The 19,337-nt window shown below is 40.0% G+C and overlaps 1 protein-coding gene across 1 annotated transcript in view; it reads right to left on the bottom strand.

Annotated features, from left to right (window-relative positions):
- The window catches only part of tcf12 (transcription factor 12), a 112,922-nt gene that overhangs the window by 22,890 nt on the left and 70,695 nt on the right, over nucleotides 1–19,337 (bottom strand). The window contains exons 7-8 of the mRNA XM_059535121.1: nucleotides 14,935–15,067; nucleotides 14,625–14,677 (exon numbers count right to left, since the gene is read on the bottom strand). Of these exons, the coding sequence (XP_059391104.1) occupies nucleotides 14,625–14,677; nucleotides 14,935–15,067 (186 nt within the window). The remainder of the gene's footprint in view (nucleotides 1–14,624; nucleotides 14,678–14,934; nucleotides 15,068–19,337) is intronic.

Here is a 19,337-nt window from a genome sequence, read left to right as displayed (position 1 = left end):
GACTCATTATGCAAAGTTTCTACCAGAACAAAACCTTCAAAAAGGCTCAGTATATATCTGAGAAAAAGAAAAAAAGAGCATCAAGCACAGCACTATTTCCAGCGAACACCACATTAGCCCTGCAAATCTTAAAGGAAAAGCTACCACCTTATACAAACACTTACAAATACGTGAATTAAAGTGAGAACAGCAGAGATGAAATAAAATAGCTCACACCTCATAAACTAACCCAATCAAAGCCGGGGAGGCCGCTTGCCCTCCAGGGCCCGCCATAAAACTATTGGTACCAGCCTGACATTCAAACAAATCAATGTGACTTTTATCTTTGTTGATGCTCAGAGCATCTGACATTTAATAAATAAATAATATCCGTGCGCCAAGATATAAATAAAGCAACACAAGGAAGGGTTTATTGGGCATTTACTCGCTGCTTTGGATCATAAAGCTCAACTCTGACCCGAGTGAGCCACATGCTCCTCATTTTCTCGTTCCTCCCAGCCTGCATTACAAGGCTGGAAATACTTCATATAAAAAGATCAAAGTGAGCTTTGTGGTGCCGGAACAAAGAGATCTGTCATAATGGCCTACGAGGAAAGCTAAGTCTGGACTCTGTCAGATGACCTCAAAAGAAGTGAAAACACAAGCTGGGGTCTCATGTTTTGTCCCTAGAAATGATAGAGCATTTTAGATAGCTGTGCAAACATGACTGCTGCCGCCCTTGTTAAAAGCTGCAGTATTAATGTGAATAACATAGAAATTTAATAAGCAGGCTCTTATTAAATGAGTAACGGATCATTCTTAAATTCATCAAACAGATGGAGAAATCTCCAGAGCCCTGCACGAACACAGAGAGAAAGACATCGGGGAAATCTCCTGGAAACTTTTTCCTCTCTGCTGAAGTTGAGCGTTCAGTGCTTTGCATTGTCTGGGGAGCAGAGTCTCACTTGAAGGAAGTAGGTGGAACATTCTGTCCCCCCCGACACACATGTTTACTTGGCCATCTAATTTAGGACAGAGCATAGATATTTTTATACAGCTAATTATACCTAAATCAGTGTGTGTGAGGAAGGGGGGGGGGGTGTAAACCAAAGTAATTAAAAGTAAATATTAAAGTAACTTATTAAATAAATACCATTCACATTTACAGTTAATCATTCTTTTTTCTAATTTTATGAATCATTTTTACCTTTGATGTCAAGTTTTATCAGATTTTGCTATCTTTCCGGAAACCCCTCAAGCAAAGCCAAGTAAACTCAAACACCCACTCGTGAGGCGCAAGTGCAGGTTCGAGTCGCCCCCTCCTCTTTCTCGTAAGCATGTACCACCAATCCAATCATCAAGCACCTGACTAACTTTCAGCACACATGCACGAACGTTCACACGGACAGCCACACGCAGCCAGGCAAACAGGCATCATGAGAGGCACACAGAAATCAAAGGGCCTGTGGTGGAGAGGTTTAGGAGTCCCATCAGAATTCCTGTAGAGAGAAGAATGCCTGGCTGATTAAAAACAGATGGAGAAACAGCGATGCTGCAGCTCTGAGCTCAATCTGCAAACAGGAAAGTCAAACCTCAACAGACAGACTCTTCCTTAATCATTCCCAGACTCCCACTTGTTAGTATTGTGAACCCGTCTCAGTAAAGCGGCCGCTCAGAGCTCACAGTGAGCCACAAGCACCACCAGCATCAGTCACACACAACTACCAACACACAGAAAAACCTGACGTTTATGCCAAGCAAGTGCGATTTTATCCAAAAAACTGTGACAGGCTTGCAGAAGTGTCACTTTCCCTCCAAAGAGCAGTTTTATTTCAGATTCACATTTTGTGTGACTTAAAAAGACTTTAAAGTATCTACAGCAGTTAAGAACTTACACTTTGTAAACTGCAAATGAAAGTAAATGTTGACCCAGCTCAGACTGAGATAATGGAAACACAGTCAGCAGTCACACACACACACACACGAGCAAAGCCGAGAGCAACGAGACCCTCAACTCAGTTTCTACACACTGAACAGACACGGCTCACCACTCCATTAAACCCGACAGCCCACTGCGCGCATGAAAAACATGTTTACTTATACACATTTCCCTCTAGGGAGAGAAGGCACTCACCGATTTTCCGTTGTAGTAATACATGCTGCCCATTCCTGGCACGGGGTAGGCGCAATACATGATAAAAGCCTCAGCGATACTTGGAAAGACGTGGAGCCTGATACAGAGGATCTCTTTTGAACAGCCTGCTCCCTACACATACATACACCCACTGCACAAGGGACTAATTCCTTCAGTGCTGGCCCCTTACACATGGATCTACTCACAGACAACTTATGCAAAGCAGGACCGTACCAACTCAGCCGGCAGCGAGGGGGGGAGGTGGCTTATGGGAGGAGGAGGAGGCGAACGGACCAATACCCAGAGCTAGACTCCCCTAAAGCCCCATAAGTGCTGAGGCAAAGAGAGGAGGGGGGAGATAGAGGATAAAGAGTGAGGGAGGGGTGGAAAACAAATGAGTAAGTGGATTGACTTGTACTTTAAAAAAAGAGACAGAAAGGAAATTAGAATGGTGGATTTTTTTGTGCGCAAAAAGGGGCTGAATGTTTATTTACCTGTTGATTCTTCAAGTTTATTTGTATAGAACATTTCACGAGACAAATCGTCGCAAAGCAGGTTTATAGAAAATGAAAGATTCTACATTATATTTAGTATAGCTCTTCTCGGGTGTTCAGTCATCTCAGGTCTTTGTGAGGGCTAGACCTAGACTGAAGCTGGATCTAAACTAAGAAGCTAATTCTTAGTTACCACCTTAGGATGCCAACCCGAAAACAAATGAAAATGTGCATTTGATCAGATGTAACTGATGTACAGGGTTATGAGACTCATTATGTGAATGCTTGGCAAAAGATGTCTTTATTCTAGATTTAAACAGAGAGAGTGTATCTGAACCGCGAACGTTATCAGGATTCAGGAAGGCTGTTCTTCTCTGTTCTTTTACAGGCAAACAGAAAATGAAATGAAACATTCACTGACATAGTTTAGAAGGGCATGCAAACACAAAAACACAAACACACACTGGTCTAAATCCGCAGCTGATTAATCTTTTTAGTGATTATTGTTTTTCTTTTATTGAGGGGTTGGATTGAGGGTATGGAGAGGATTTCCTCACTGCGTCAATAATCTTGTAAATGAAAAAAAGTTAGAGATACAGTAATACATTACATATACGTAATCGTAATATATTTTCCTACTACTACTACTAATACATTTTTGTAATATTATATATAATGAAGTATTATTAAATAATATAATGAAACCATTTTTAATAAAATAAATGCAGTATTGGTGTTTAAAGGAGCCTTCTTTCAAGACAAACAAACAAACAAAAAACTTTCTTAATAATATATTCTTTAATTATATGAAGACATCATAATAATCAGTGGTGATACAAAAAGAGAATAATTTCTAACACTGCTAATATTGCGATTAGACTATGCTTTTCTCATGCCATGCACTTGTTCGCCCTTAACCAAGTCTTGCTCTGAATGTTGTGACCTGCGGCTGTTATTTTAATAGTGCCCACAGTGGCGTGACATTAAACACAGAGAGCTGTTGAACACATCCAACAGCTGCAGAGGGGCCGAGCCTGACGTCAAGCACCGAGAGCAATGACGCTCCACTTCCTCACACGTCCCCTTCTCTCGCTCTCATTGTACCCACTGCTCCCCTTCCTGGGCCTCTTGCCCATAGACCATAGGGGAGGTAGGGTACCAACCCAAATAACAGGCGCACTGGAGGTGGGAGGAAAGAATGAGGGGAAAGAAGGGAAAATGAAGGGAAATGTTAGGGTGGAAGAGAGGCAAAAGAAAAAGGCTGGACACAGTCATTGAGAAGGAATGGACAGGGGTGCAAAAACAGACGGGGAGGCCGAGGTTGTTCACGTGCTGTGAACACGCTGACCTGAAGCACCATCGGTCTCTTTAAAGCCCACTCTAGGCCGCTCCACTCCGGGCCCTTTCATGTCTGTCACTGCAGGCTTCCCAGTCCAAACACCGTCCCATTCTCAACATTATTGTTATGGAAAGATGAAAGCCTTCCCAGAAAACGATACTTTATTATGCTTTCCCCTCTAATTCTATTATTATTTATTCTCTTCTCTTCTCCGAGTGAGACTCTTTCAAATGTGTCCAAGGTGGTTGAGATCGACAGGCTGGTACCACTTTAAACCTGGAGCCGTTTCAAGTCGAATCTTTAGGAGAGAGACGGTCGTGATGGAGGAACTCTTGCTGGGAGGAAGAGAACACAGAAAAAATAATGAACGAGACAAATGAAAAGGGACAGAACTGAAATCAGAAATCACGGACATAAGTCCAGAGCATTCGCAACGCATGTTTGCTTTGTTCTCGCAAGATTTCCACACAGATGCCGCATATAACTTCATTTTGATCACCACCGTGAAAATAACCGATCACTGGTGAGATTCACTGGACATAAATTTAGTTATATCAGACACTGTTGGTTACATTTAGTTACTATAGATACAACATGATAAAGCGACTTTTTGCCTGCTAGAAGCACAAGGAGACATTTTTCCAGCTCTTATTTCAGATGCGCTGTTCTGGATAGCTCCACCCACAGTGTCTTGTTTTCCAGAATATAAAAAACTTTATATATGCAAAAAAGATAGTCAGACTTGAATTTTTTTTTCTTTTTTTAAACAATAATTAAACTTAACTTAAAAGATCTATTTACTATTGTAATAACATAATAATAACATTTACTTTTCAGCAGTCATTACTAAAGTCTTCAGTGCTACATGATCCTTTAGAAATAATCCGAGCTGATTTTATGCTTATTATAATCAAAATTTTTTAATTTTTATAGATTTTTTTGTGGAGATCATGATATTTTTTCAGGACTGATGAATGGAAAGTTCACCAGAAAATAATTTATTTGAAACAGAAATCTTTAGTAACATTATAAATATTTTTATGGTCATTTTTGACCAACTTAATGCATTTTTGATGATTAAAAGTGTTAATTTCTTACAAAATTCCAATGTTTGAATGGAAGTGCATTTTATTTTATACATTTTAAATTTCAAGTATCTATATTTTTCAATTCATTAACTTGCATATATTTTTTAAAGGTACACACACACACACAAACAAAACAGTATATAGGCCTATATTACTTAATACAAAAGCACTAATGCAAAACACTGAAGCAGGCTTCTGCATTGTGTACCTTTGTGCTGTATTTTGCTTTTAGTCAAGGCACCAAAACTTAATGCTGGAAACTTAATACAGTCGAGACGCACCTGTTAAGACAGTGTTAAGCCAACCCAGTTATTCATCACACCACAGACGCAGGAGGTCTGGGATTCACCTGTACTGATTGTGTGGATTACGGAGTTAAATGTAATAGGTGCTGCAGACAGTCTGTCCCACTAATCAATCTGAAAACTAGACACTTCCACATCAACATCCCCACACACATCCCACGTCTGCAAATTAGAAACATGCAAAACACTCATCTCAGCCCATACAAGCTAATTTAACATCTTTGTGTTTCTATAAGGCCATTCATCACAACACATTAGGAGGAAAATCTCTCTCCACGGGTCTCGTGGGCTTATGAGCATTCGGTTATGTGCTTGTAATGATTAATGTTTCCCTGCCTGAGGACAGCGCCTAGACAAAACACACAAAAGACGACACAAACATTATATTAGAATAACACCGGTATTTAGAGAGCATCTCCTCCAGACATGATAAATCCACCGGGGCCCTTTCATCAGGGTCCAGGAGAAGAGCTTCAGGTTTTGAAGCCTTCGTACATGTCTGGGCCAAAACACGAGTCGAGCAACAAGTCTTCATCCAATTACTGCGTACCCGACATTAAGCAACACAAAAGCAGCTTCACCCACTTACCTGACTTGCACCTACGCAGTGACACCTTCTCTATACGTGACATCTGCTGTCTGCTGACCCACAACCTGCACGTCTGGGGCTCACGTGCAGACTGCGCTCCAGCCAGGTAAACCATGCCAGTGTGGCTTAGATTAGCTCTACTTTACACACATCACATCTTAAGATAATCAGCTCTTCACTGTTGACTGAGCACGCTCTTAAAGTGACCACAGCTGTGAGGATAAATATAAAACGGATTCATGTAAATCTGCGAGTCTGAATGTGGGTCTAAATTAGCAGATATTTCTATGAGGTTTTCTTGTAGTCTAACTAACAGATGAAAGGCGTGGGTCTCTGCTCTTTTGTAGGCTTCAGGATTTAGGGCTCTGAAGTCTGAGGTAAATATCAGCAGCCTAAACAGATAAAGAGGCTCGTTCCCTCGTCCTAAACTGATAAAGAGGTGGACATGTCTCTGTTCAGTATCAGACTCAAACCAGGAACATCTATCGAATCACTTATCTGATGAGCTCATATCCTTTCAGACACACACAAACACACGTTTACCTACCTATTTAAATGAGGACATGGCATAGACTTCTATTGTTTTTGTGTAATCAAGTTATTTTAAATGATTGCAAACTAGTTTTGTTAGTAAAAAAATAAAAAGTTGTTACTAAAAATAAAAGGTGATGATAGCAAAATATCAAAGGACATGTATTTGTGAGGTATTAAGGTCACAGAGCTGATGTAACAAAAAATAATAACTTCCTAATTATTAATACCTGGGTTATTGTTTATTTCACAAACAATAACCCAGGTATTAATAATTAGGAAGTTATTATTTTGCTACATGCTACATGACACTGTGTAATTTGTTAATATTTCCTTTTTAAAATAAAATAAATGTGTGAATGTATTAGTTTTTGCTGCGGTATTGAAATTGCATTAAACCGTTGTGAAACTTTTTCATATACAATCCTCTGTACAGGTTTGGATTTTTTTTAGATTTAATATAAATTTTCTATAGTACAGTCGTGGCCAAAAGTTTTGAGAATTACATAAATATTAGTTTTCAAAAAGTTTGCTGCTAAACTGCTTTGAGATCTTTGTTTCAGTTGTTTCTGTGATGTACTGAAATATAATTACAAGCGCTTCATACGTTTCAAAGGCTTTTATCGACAATTACATCATGACATTTATGCAAAGAGTCAGTATTGGCAGTGTTGGCCCTTCTTTTTCAGGACCTCAGCAATTCGACTGGGCATGCTCTCAATCAACTTCTGGGCCAAATCCTGACTGATAGCAACCCATTCTTTCATAATCACTTCTTGGAGTTTGTCAGAATTAGTGGGTTTTTGTTTGTCCACCCGCCTCTTGAGGATTGACCACAAGTTCTCAATGGGATTAAGATCTGGGGAGTTTCCAGGCCATGGACCCGAAATTTCAACATTCTGGTCCCCGAACCACTTATTTATCACTTTTGCCTTATGGCACGGTGCTCCATCGTGCTGGAAAATGCATTGCTCTTTACCAAACTGTTGTTGGATTGTTGGAAGAAGTTGCTGTTGGAGGGTGTTTTGGTACCATTCTTTATTCATGGCTGTGTTTTTGGGCAGAATTGTGAGTGAGCCCACTCCCTTGGATGAGAAGCAACCCCACACATGAATGGTGTCAGGATGCTTTACTGTTGGCATGACACAGGACTGATGGTAGCGCTCGGATTTTCTTCTCCGGACAAGCCTTTTTCCAGATGGCAAGTCTGCCATTCTAACCCAATCAGCCTGACATAATGATCTCCAGCCTTGTGCTCGTCAACATTCTCACCTGAGTTAACAAGACGATTACTGAAATGATCTCAGCAGGTCCTTTAATGACAGCAATGAAATGCAGTGTAAAGGTTTTTTTGGGATTAAGTTCATATTCATGGCAAAGAAGGACTATGCAATTCATCTGATCACTCTTCATAACGTTCTGGAGTATATGCAAATTGCTATTATAAAAACTTAAGCAGCAACTTTTCTAATTTCCAATATTTATGTAATTCTCAAAACTTTTGGCCAAGACTGTACAACTAAACACTGACCCCCACACACACACACACTGACCAAGTGCAATGCCCCCTGGTGGCAGGATTATGACCTGATGGCTTAGAGGACAAACCCCAGACAGACACATGGGTTATAAGGACATAATGAGCCTAAATATCAGATAAGTTTGGGAGGAAGTGGAATGTCTGAAGATCAAGAGAGCTATTAAAAGCTACAGGTTACAGGATACCGTCTGCACACGTGGGTCATGGGAGGATACCAGATCACATGACTCTAAGCTCAGAGGTATCAAACCAAATGCGGCTTTTATTTTATACCACTAGCTGCAGAATATGCTTTTTAGAGCAGAGATGTGAGGCCATAAAAACTCAGCGCTGAGGAAATACAAAAGAGAACAGAGATTTTCTCCAGAACAAAGAGCAGTGGCCACATGAAAGACCTACATCAAACTGTACTCTTATTCTTAACAGAGCTTTAGTGGGGCCTTTTATCCCAAGGTATGTCCAACTACACAGGGTCTTCACTGCCAGGTTGTGACCTTGCATTAGAGACAGGGGGTTCAAAGAGAGTTGGTAAAAAAAGGAGGGGGAAACAACCCAGAACAAATGCACACAAAAAGCCCAATGTGGCGTTGGTGACCTGCATCAGCTTGCATGGCCTGTAGATGGCTGTCTAGTCAAAAATGCAGGATGTATCTTCTGAATGGTGGAGCTCAAGTCAAGCTGACATCTCCGAGCTTAGGGCACTAGTCTCGTGTCCTTGTCACCACAGTGGATCATAACCTTCTTCTCACTTCTCTCCTAGTGCTCGTTTCTTTGCTAAGTGCAACTTCTGCCTGAGCGAGGGTGCCTGAGAGATCTATCAAGAGCAAATGACAATCTTTTTTGTCATTCACAGCCAGTGTTCTCACATGCAAAAGGGCCCGAAGGAATGCGAGCGCTCCCTGCTGCTTTCTCTCCCTGCCTCTTTTCCTTTCTCTCTCTCTATCTCTCCGATCATCTCTTCTGGGCTGGACATCGGCGCCCCGGTACAGGCACTGTCACATCAAACAGTCGTGCCCATGACAAGGGTGTTTAAAAAAAGCCTGGCTATTTACACATACAGGCTGCAGCTCCAGGCTCTCCACCAAGTATAAATCTCCCGCTAGATGCAGTTACTTGCCCAAAGTCATGGGGCCGTTCATCTGCCTCTGATTCTTTTTCTCCCTCTGTGGCTTTCAGGAGGGCCAGGGTCCTTCAGCACAGGTGCCTACACAGCTGCCTGACAGCATGGCTGCCGCTGCACCAGACGCACATGCAAACTGCAGAGCACACGCCTGCCACCCTCATAGCAACGAGCAAAGCACCCGACCTACATCTGCTTGCAGACATTCATAAAAACACTAGCCAGGCATCATATGGTAAAACTGAAGAAATATCTTGGGCTGAAAGTGGGATACATTTAGTGCGTTAATCCAATGATTCAAATAAATAAATATATACACTTCACATTTTACAGTGAAATGCAGCCCTGTATCTTTTACAAGTGAGCAGCTCAAAATGATAATGCTTTGCGGTTTCTCAGAGTGGCTTGATTTGCAGTAAATACAGCAACACACCAGGGTTTTTCCACTAAAGGGGTTAATCACATCAACGTCAGTGAGCAAAATAAGCCTGCAGCATTAGGTGCGCTCGACTGGAAGCAACGCGCTGCAGATCGATCAGTGTTTGATATCTTTGAGAGGAGAGCGATTCGAAAGTGTACAGATCAGTCTGCTCTCTATAGCTCTCATGGTAATGTAATACACTGATCAGTCTGCGTCACCAGTTACACTCAGAGATGTGGCTCACACCTGTGGATTTAGTGTGAATGCGTCCCAGCCCCCTTATGTAAGGCTACATTTACACTGGTGCATTTTTGTTTTAAAATGAAAATGATCCTCGTCATACTGGCGTTTCCACTGCGTTTCAATCTGGCTTTCCACTGCCTCAAATAACAAATGACAGACCAAAAGTCATTCATTTCCAACAGAGGGTAGCGCGGGAGTTGCGTGTTGCTCCGATCATATGCAGATGTCCGTTCATACAACACGACCAAAAGCGTGTGTTATGTGACCATTCATGCACACTTAAGCATCATGCTGCATAAGACAATAAATAAGATTTATATTCCGCTTTTACTCAAAACTCACTTTAAATCACCATCGAGCGTTTGTTATAACTTCCAATTTCCATCTAATGTGTGTTTTGACCATGTATTGTTGCTGAAATTAAATGTTATTACCTCTGAGTCAGAACAGAGATCACAGAATAGAGAACACAGGCAGACAGCACTGGAAGCTGCTAATGCTCATCAATAAATCAGTGGAAAATGAATAGAAATTATGATTCTGTCTGAGCTATGCATTTTAAAACAAACACACACTAGTGTAAATGTAGCCTAACAGATGTGTAAACTGAAGACTATTTGAGCTGTATTAAAACTATTTGCACTATTTTGATACACTAAGTATCATTCAGGAACCCGCACCGAAGTCATGGTATCGGTATCAGTATAGAAAATTTTGGAATGATACCCAGCCCTACTTGTTACGTGAATTTGGGAACTCGAACTGGTCCACCATCAACACCACACTAGTAATAAGAGGCACTAATAAATCAGGAGTCAACTAATTTTGTTTAATATTTATATTGAATAATAATCGCAACTATTACTATTATAATCGTATAGATACATAATCACAATATGATTTTTCCTTTTTAAATGTCTATTTCTTAATCAGGAAAATCCCAATTATATTTTCCCCCCCTAAAGCCTTCAGCTTTACTTATGTCTAATCTTCAAATGTTTAGTGACTGAAAAACAAACATCCGCTATCTTGCTCTAAACATTTTCCTGCAGTTCAAGGGTTAATATGGTTCCCTCATCTTCTCAATACAGCAAGTACACAAATCAAACACGGTTATAAATATTTGTACATCCCCAGTCTGCTGCCATGTCTAATTTAGGGCTTTATGTCGTAAAGCATGCCCTCGCTGCTCCAAAAAGAAGAGGATGTTATTCCATAAATATTTACATCTATACGTAAACTATGCCGATCCATCAGCCGTGTTGCATTTAAAAAAGGGATGAGCTGGTAAGAGGTAAATAGTTAAAGTATTTTTAGGTGAATTGGGGGTTGTATTCCCTGCGGAGAGCTTGATGATGGGAAGCATTGTGTTCTTTTTGTTTATCAAGCAGCTCTACGTGCCTCTAGTGGGGCTCGTCTGCTTACACAAGCAAAAGCTTTCCGAGGCATCTGCAGCTGCAAGCCCACTGTACAGGTACCCTCCAGACTGCATGCACACACACACACACACACACAGCTGCCCCAGCTCTACGTGGCTCTGCAGGTGTATCAATGTCCTTTAATCCCACGTCTATGTCTTCGACATCTCTTGTCCAATCGTGATGACTAATGGCTGTCACCAAATGCCAGTCCACGCAAACCAGGTTTCCAACCATCCATATGTATATGCAAATTTTTTGGATATTGTAGTAAAAACTTTGGATGGAAACACAAATATGAGATTTAAATTGTTGCAAAAAAAAAGCAACGAAACATTTACTGGAATAAATTCATAGTTAAAAAGATTTTAAAAAGTAATGGGACTATGTCTGTCTACATGGATCAATACCTAGGTCTCTATCCATGGATTTAGTGGGATATTCAATAAAAATGCTGGATGAAAACAACAACATGAGTAAAAGCAGGTAGAAAATGCAGATAAAAGAACAAATTCCTTGATACACATCAAAAAAAGAGTCACATAACTTTTCCTCAAGTCATATCATTTACTGTTGCTCTCAAGTCCATGTGTACATTGCATGTGATCTACATTTACTCCTATGAAGAGTATAAAAATACGTCCAAGCGCAGCTAGAATTTTTTTAACCATGCATACTCTGCATACTCAACTTTTTTGCTTAGGTAGTCCAAGGCTGCCCATTGTTTCACAGAAAAAAAAATGACGAAAAGAATGAGATGGAACAATAATAACAAATTATTGGAGATGCAATACAATATATGTTTGCACTGATGCCTGCGCGTATGAAGGAGTTCAGTTTAAAGAGTACAAGGTCATTTTTATAACTTCTGGAGAGAAATAGCGCAGACACTGGACAAGTATGAAGCTTTCTTGTCCTCATGTGTCAAGCACCTATGTTTGCTCATACTATCAGTTACTGAAAGGCAACACTATATGCATATGCTAATCATTTGAGTCAAAACTGAAGGGTAGTTTGGGCATTAGTCATTAGGCATCACACAAATAATGTGTATATTCAGTTTACAAACCTTAAAAAAAAAGTTTTGTCGCTGTAATTCACAATTAATTCCTTACATTTAAAGGTATAGTTCACCAAAAAATAAAAATGAAGGCATTGTTTACTTCCCCTTGTGCTGTTCTAATGTCGTATTCCCTTTCTTTTTCAGACCCCATAAGCAGAAGTATAAAAAAATCAAACTAATGCTTGTCGATATAACAATGGCAGTGAATAGTAAACAGCATCAAGCTTTTAAAAAGCAGACACAAAAGTATCACAGAATGATCCTATGCAACAAGTCATAAAACGCAAGTGTTCTGGGGGTTTACGTTAGGGTTTGCTGAAAAACAAAACAAAAGTTAATGTATTATTTAACGAAATTCCTGACCTTGGCCGTTGGTCTCTGTGCACAGTTGCATGTTCATGAGACTCTATAGGCACAGCAGTTCACTCAGACTTGCCCAAGAAAAGCACACAATTTGTAAGAAATTAAGATGAATAAACACAACATGAAAAGAAATTCCCCCCAAAAAGCATCAGTGTAATTTCTCTACTGAGTTAAATATCTCCGAACTTCCGGTTATCTTGACAGTCAGAAGTTGACAGAAGTGAATGCGATAGCTTGTTGCTGCGATGAACACAACATATATATTTACCTCTGAGAAGCGAGTATGTGGATTGTATTTTGTGTTGCGTTTTTGGAGTGAATTGCTGCACTAATAGAGTCTCGTGAAAGTGCAGCTGTGTACAGAAATGAATGGCCAAGGTCAGGATTTTTGTTTAATAATAGACAAACTTTTGGATTGTTTTTCACCAAACCCTCAAAAATTCTCTTTTTGTGGTCCTAAAGAGAAAAAAAAGTGCATAGGGCACTAAAACAACACAAGGGTGGGTAAATGATAACTTAATTTTACTTTTTGGGTGAAATATCCCTTTAGAAAAAAAACAGCCCTAGTGGTTTCCACAATTTTGTATTTATATTTCACATAAATGTTTCTAAAATGTGATGATTTTGTGCTCTTGAACACACAGAATGGAAAAGCTGCCTTATTTACAAATTATTTTACCAATTATATTTTTTTACATACATTCGCAACTTATATGGAAACACAGGTCCTAACACACTCTCTCATCAGTTGTGAGTGGGATTTCGAATAGAATCCATCCTTTCTTGCAAGAGTAGAGTTCTATATTCCCGGTGTGCACCGTCACTGCTCTACCCTGCGCTGAATTGAGCTGCTTTGAGTTATGAATCACACAAGTGCACCTGCGGCCATGTGTTAAGTAGTGACAAATAAAAGCCCTATGTCCATTTACACAACAAAGAGATGTACCCCACGAGGCCACCAATCTCTCCTCAACCCCCTTACCACCCCACCTCTCCGTCTTTTTCTGTCTTCGCTTGTTTTTTCCTCTGGCATTAATAGCAAGATGTATCTGGCTCCCCATTTCCCCCCGAGTCTCGTATCACCAGAGCGACTCTGTCACAGACAAGCTACGATTCAAACACAAATTCAAAGACAAAAGTGCATTGCGCAACTTCTTATTCACGTCTCACGAAGAGTCGCGCTTGATTTCTCGCCTGTGCGCTGTGCGATTATTGAGAGCTCACGAAGACTAATCCTGCTGCCACGCAGCCCTCAAAGGCCTCGTTTTGTTCTGCAGGAGGAATCCGATTCCTGCTGCATTAACGTGAGGGGGATCTCTGTGCTAAAGCCGCTGTATTCACGCATTCACAAGGGAGAATCTAAAAGGAGGCTTTCACTATCTGCCCTCCGTTTTCCCACAATGACTGTTTGAATGTGCGAGTTATGCATACAGAAAGGTTGAGTCGTAGTTGAACCAATGGAGGTCACAGGCAGAGTCAAGCTGAGCTCCACACTTCCTCTGAATCCTAATGTCTGGTGCTCCACTGGGATTATCACCCATGGAAATTTCCCCCCAATTCCACGTTATTAATCTCTGTCTGTGCTCCTGTTCTGGCTACATAATGACTAATTAAACATCAAAAGAGCTGTGGCGGGGATGCGGCATGACAGCTCATGTCCCTGAGCCCTTGTTCCTGCGGGAAAGAGGAGGAGAAGGGGGGGAGCGCTGATGGGGCGGCCTCACAAATCAATCAAGCATCATTACCTCACACCTATGCCCGCAGCGCTCCAAACGGAGGATCTGCAAACACAACAGAGCTGACTTGAGAGGCAGGTTTGGGCTCCCGTGTACACATGCCCGACATACGAACAGGTACACGCCGCCGCCGTGTCAGAGTACGACTTTGATAAGACGGAATTCAAAACCGTGTGCCGCCGTACCAACCGTCTGTTTGTGCACTAGCATCTATTTTTAAAGCAAAGCGATGGCAGGAAGATGAAATGATGCTGTACTCACAGATGTAGGCAGGCCAGGAGGGGGCTTGCGCATTTTCTTTGTTTGCAGAGGATCTGTGGAGAGCATACAAAAACAACTTTGAGACATTTGAGGGGAAAAAAAGAAAAAATGAGCATGCAGTGGCACTCAGTCAGATGTCTCTTTGATTACAGGTTTACAAAGACAAATATGAAAGCATCAGAAATCGAGGAATTTTAAAATGTTACGTAAAAAATAAAAGCTAATGCTGAAAAGTGTATATTTTCAGTAGTGTCCATCTTTATACATAACCATGGCATTATAATCATGCTTCCTCATTGAGGGCACTAACCCAGTGAAGTAGAGTCCTGAAGGGAACGTCTTCGTGGATTGGAGCCAGTATAAGAGTAGAACGGAGTGGGCGACTTCCCAGAGGTGGTGACGGGCCCTGGGCTTGCCAGCCCCATGTCCGACCTCAGACTAGACTGTGCAGAAAAAAAGAGTTCAGGGCCAAGAGCCAACATCTTAATGCACAAAGCAGTGAATGTGTGTGCAAAAACATATTTTGAAATTAAATCAATACAAAAATAAACTGAAATGTAGAAAAACAAAGAACAGAAAAGCCGATGACTGTTTCCACAATATGGTTGACAACCCATTAATGACTGATATCAACATTTTATACTTTAATATTATATACAATTATCATCAAATAAGTTACAAATAAAAACTAAAATCAATCATTTATACATCTAACTAATGTACATAATGAACAATAAGAAAAAAATAATATTCTGAGAAAAATTACATATAAAGATTAGTGTTTGGATTGTAAAATGTAAAAAATGCGAAAAATTATTATTTTTCTTTTATGTATACAATATATATGCCACTACTGACTTTGGAAAAATAAATAAATAAATCGATTAAATCTTATAGCAATCTTAAAGTAAGCATCCCTAACTGTGATATAAGATATAAAATGACAGTGTCATGCCAAAAGTTTTGACGGGAAACAGAATATATATAAAATAATGAAATTCATGTCATTTTTTTTCAATTCAACCGAAGTGTTACATCGATAATATCGGTAATAAAAACCTCATTCTGAATAAAAGCTCATTCTGAAGTCTTTATTGTAACAGGGCTTTTGGACTGTAACTTTAAAAGTAATACATTGCAAAAAATAAAATGAGCATCACCCAGATTAAAATATAAAATATGTAGGTGAATGTATGACTACTTCAGATTATTGTGTGACCCGTGAATGAAGGTTTAGTGCTTCACAGAAGGACACAATCAGAACTCGTTATGGGGAAAAAATTCAGAGTTTTTCTGCTCTTTCCTCTCTTTACTGAACACAATTGTGCAGTTATTGATGTGAGAGTGCCAGCAGCTCAGTGAAGTCCAAGGAGAAATCGATCCAATCAGTCTGACCTAGTGATTCCCTCCCCTTCTGCTCACGGTGAACTGCTATTGATCAGGCCTGATCACGGCCCAGGGCATATCCACATGCAGCCAGGGACACATCCTCACTTAAAAGAGCAGCAGGCCCAGGAGAGTGAAGGAAGGAGAAGGGGGGTACGACAGTGGCCTGCTCAAGCCTCATTAAACCATCTGTCTGATCTCAGGAGCTGTCAGCTCCCCTGTAAAAAACGTGCTGCCTTAACTTGACAAAACACCCGGTGTATAGAGCCCATGAAGTCGACAGGGCCACTAGACTGTTGACGGCGAGCCAATTACGAGAGGAGAGAAGAGAGACAGTGACCCCAAACCCGTGTCTGATGACCAGGAGATTAGCGTAGGCTTCAGGATTTGTAAATGGTTTTCCCAGAGGCTATCGCACCCTTGACCAACATCCACTTCGTCACTCGTCCCGGAAAACTGGGTTAAGAGGCCAATTAGAGAAGAAGCCCAATTAGCCTAATCGTCTGCCGAGTTAAAGAGTAGTGTGGGGAGGGGGATGAAAGAGTGACTGAGAATAGAAAAAATCAGGTAACAGGACTGAGAGACCCAGCATGCATTAGAGAGCGGCTTTTGACTACTGTACCTCACAGTATAAACACAGACAAAAATAAAAACACAATGTTTTGTTGTAAATTAGTTGTTATATTTTCTTTTGACTGACCTTCAGAAGATTGATTAAAATGTTAAAGTTTTATTCATTCATTTCATTAGACACCGTTTTTGATGATAGGTTTGTTTTAAATCATATTACAAAAACGGATTAAAGCGCTTCCTTCCCCATTAATGGTAAAGTAATATCATGATAAATATTGATATTGAATGATAGGAAAAAAATATTGCAATCATATTTTTTGCTTAACCCTGGTATACAGGAAAATAAATTCAATGTCAAAGTCAGATAGAAGTCATAATCAAAGCACTTGTCGAGGCTTAGAGAAGAAAGCACTTAAAAATAGCTACTCCTCCTGGAATTTAGCCGATTAAAACAAAGGCCATCAGATCGTGTGAAAATCAGGTTGGCTTCTCCTTTACTGCAGGAGGAATGAGGGGGAAACGAGCTCTCCAAAGTGACAGGCTGTCAGGGAGGTGGCATCATTGACATTGACAAGGCAAAGCAGACTGACTAGTGTTGCCTTTGTACAATGATATGTAATCCTTACAGCAATATTATCTTCTTACTGTTAGTCGCGATGCAAAAGCAAGACAGGAAAGCGCCGGGGTCAGATGAAAGACTGATAGAATACTAATTTAACATTCGGTAGAGAGTGATTTTAGGGAGATTTGCTGTGGTTTATTACAGTGATGTGAAATTAGTCAAATCCTATTTAAAGATTACATTCAGAGAACTAGTGGTTCCATGAAACAAAAGGGGATTAGTGAGATCTTAGTTAAATTAAATTTAGAGTTAATAAGAAATTTACATTTCCTGAAGAAAAACTTGTATGATGCCAGGCTGTTGCTAGTAAAAAAATAAAATACATGATTAAATAAAAAGAGGCCAAGCTCTAGTCATATTCAGGTTTCTAGATAGGACGTGGCTATATAAAAAAAAAAAATTCATCTTCCAAGTTAAAATCGTAAGTCTGATCTCTTAGAAAAGTAAGCATACACCCCTCGCCAACAAGCTACATGATTTGAGGTATCATTCACATCTGCTGCACAAACATTTCAGGATGAGTTACACAGCGATGTTTAATACTTGGGGGGTTTTGACTGTGTTCAAATCCCTAACACTGAGTACAAGCGATCACAGCGGCGATATACTGACAAAAGCCCTGTTCATTCCTCTCCAGGGTATGAATGTTTATGTGTGAACACGGCCGTGTGTTAGCAGGTGAGAGGAAAATGACTGCCCTCGGTGGTTTAGCCTTTAAAACAAGTACTCCGCTTACACGACAGTCCGGTCAATCTTGGGGATACTGAGAAGTAGTGTTCATTATAAGAACACTCGACAGAATCACAGGGGCTTTTGAGCCCGCTCACATCTGAACAATCATCTTCCTGAGTGAAATGTCAGGCAGATTGGTGGAGATAATAGCAGTCATCTGTCAACCGCATCCTGCCGCAACAATCAGAATAATCCTCCACACGGGGGACGGGAGCAAAGCTTACCTACCTGAATGCAGCTCTCTACCGCTTGCCTCTTATCGCTTCTGTATTTTCACATTTCTCATGTTTGGATCATGGCATTTCATGCTACAAGGTTAAAGATTGCAACGGGAGGGTAGCCTTTAGTGAGATGTTGTCAAACATATTGCAAAACAACAGCGAGCAGCAAAAGAATAAACTGTAGCATTTTAGGATTTATAATATAAAAAAATTAAACTGACAAATAAAGCTTCTCTTTCATGCAGAGATATACATGTGTATTGCTACACTGGTCAAGCATTTTGTTTTTGATTTACTAAAAAGGCTCATGAGAATCATTTGATCTGACTTTACTGGTACGATTGAACGGTTTTTATTCACTTATTACAATTTATTAGAGTCATGTGTTTAGGAATCAAACTACACTGCGTTGTGAGATTCTGATTCATTTGCCTCTTAAAGGAATCATTCACCCAAAAATAAAATGATTCTATGATTGTGGAACACAAAAGAAGATATTTTGAAGAAAAATGGTAACCAAACAGATTAGGGCGGAGAACATTTATTCTAATTGCATGGACAAAAACAAAACACCACACATTTTTTGCTTTGTGTTATGCAGATGAATAAAGGTTTGGGACAACATGAAGTGAAGAATATTTGCATTTTTTAGTGTTATTTTGTTCAGGTATCTGACTATAGTAATGAATGGTTCAGATTCAAACAAAATTGGCCTTATAAGGGTTATTGCTCATGGAATTTAACTACATTGTTTAAACTGTAACCAGGGTCCTTTGTTTGGGAATCAAGCAAAACTGTTTGTGCTATTTATTTCTGATTCACTAAGAAGAACTGATTTGTAAAAGTCATTAGTTTAGTAGTTGTACAATTGTAAAAATTTTATTTACAAAAAAAAAAAAAAAAAAAAACCTGGTTCATAACCGTTCGGGAATCTGACTACATTGTCTGTGAAGTATGTTTCATGCAGGAAACACAGAGTATTGTTGTATGTTGTTTGGTTCACATCAGACAAAGAATGCACTTGCGAGAATTGTTCTCATTTCCCAAGCCTATGTGAAATCCACTGTTTTTGTTGCTGAATAACTTGCCAGTAAAACAAAGCAGCCAATGAGATGCTTGGCAGGCAGAGATACAGGGACACAGCTGGCTGAGACAGTTTGAATATTTAACTCAATAAAA

This window comes from Carassius carassius, chromosome 3 (assembly GCF_963082965.1).
Source record: "Carassius carassius chromosome 3, fCarCar2.1, whole genome shotgun sequence".
Lineage (NCBI taxonomy): Eukaryota > Metazoa > Chordata > Actinopteri > Cypriniformes > Cyprinidae > Carassius > Carassius carassius.
Note: the sequence above shows the minus strand (reverse complement) of the source record. Positions and strands in the feature narration are given on the sequence as shown.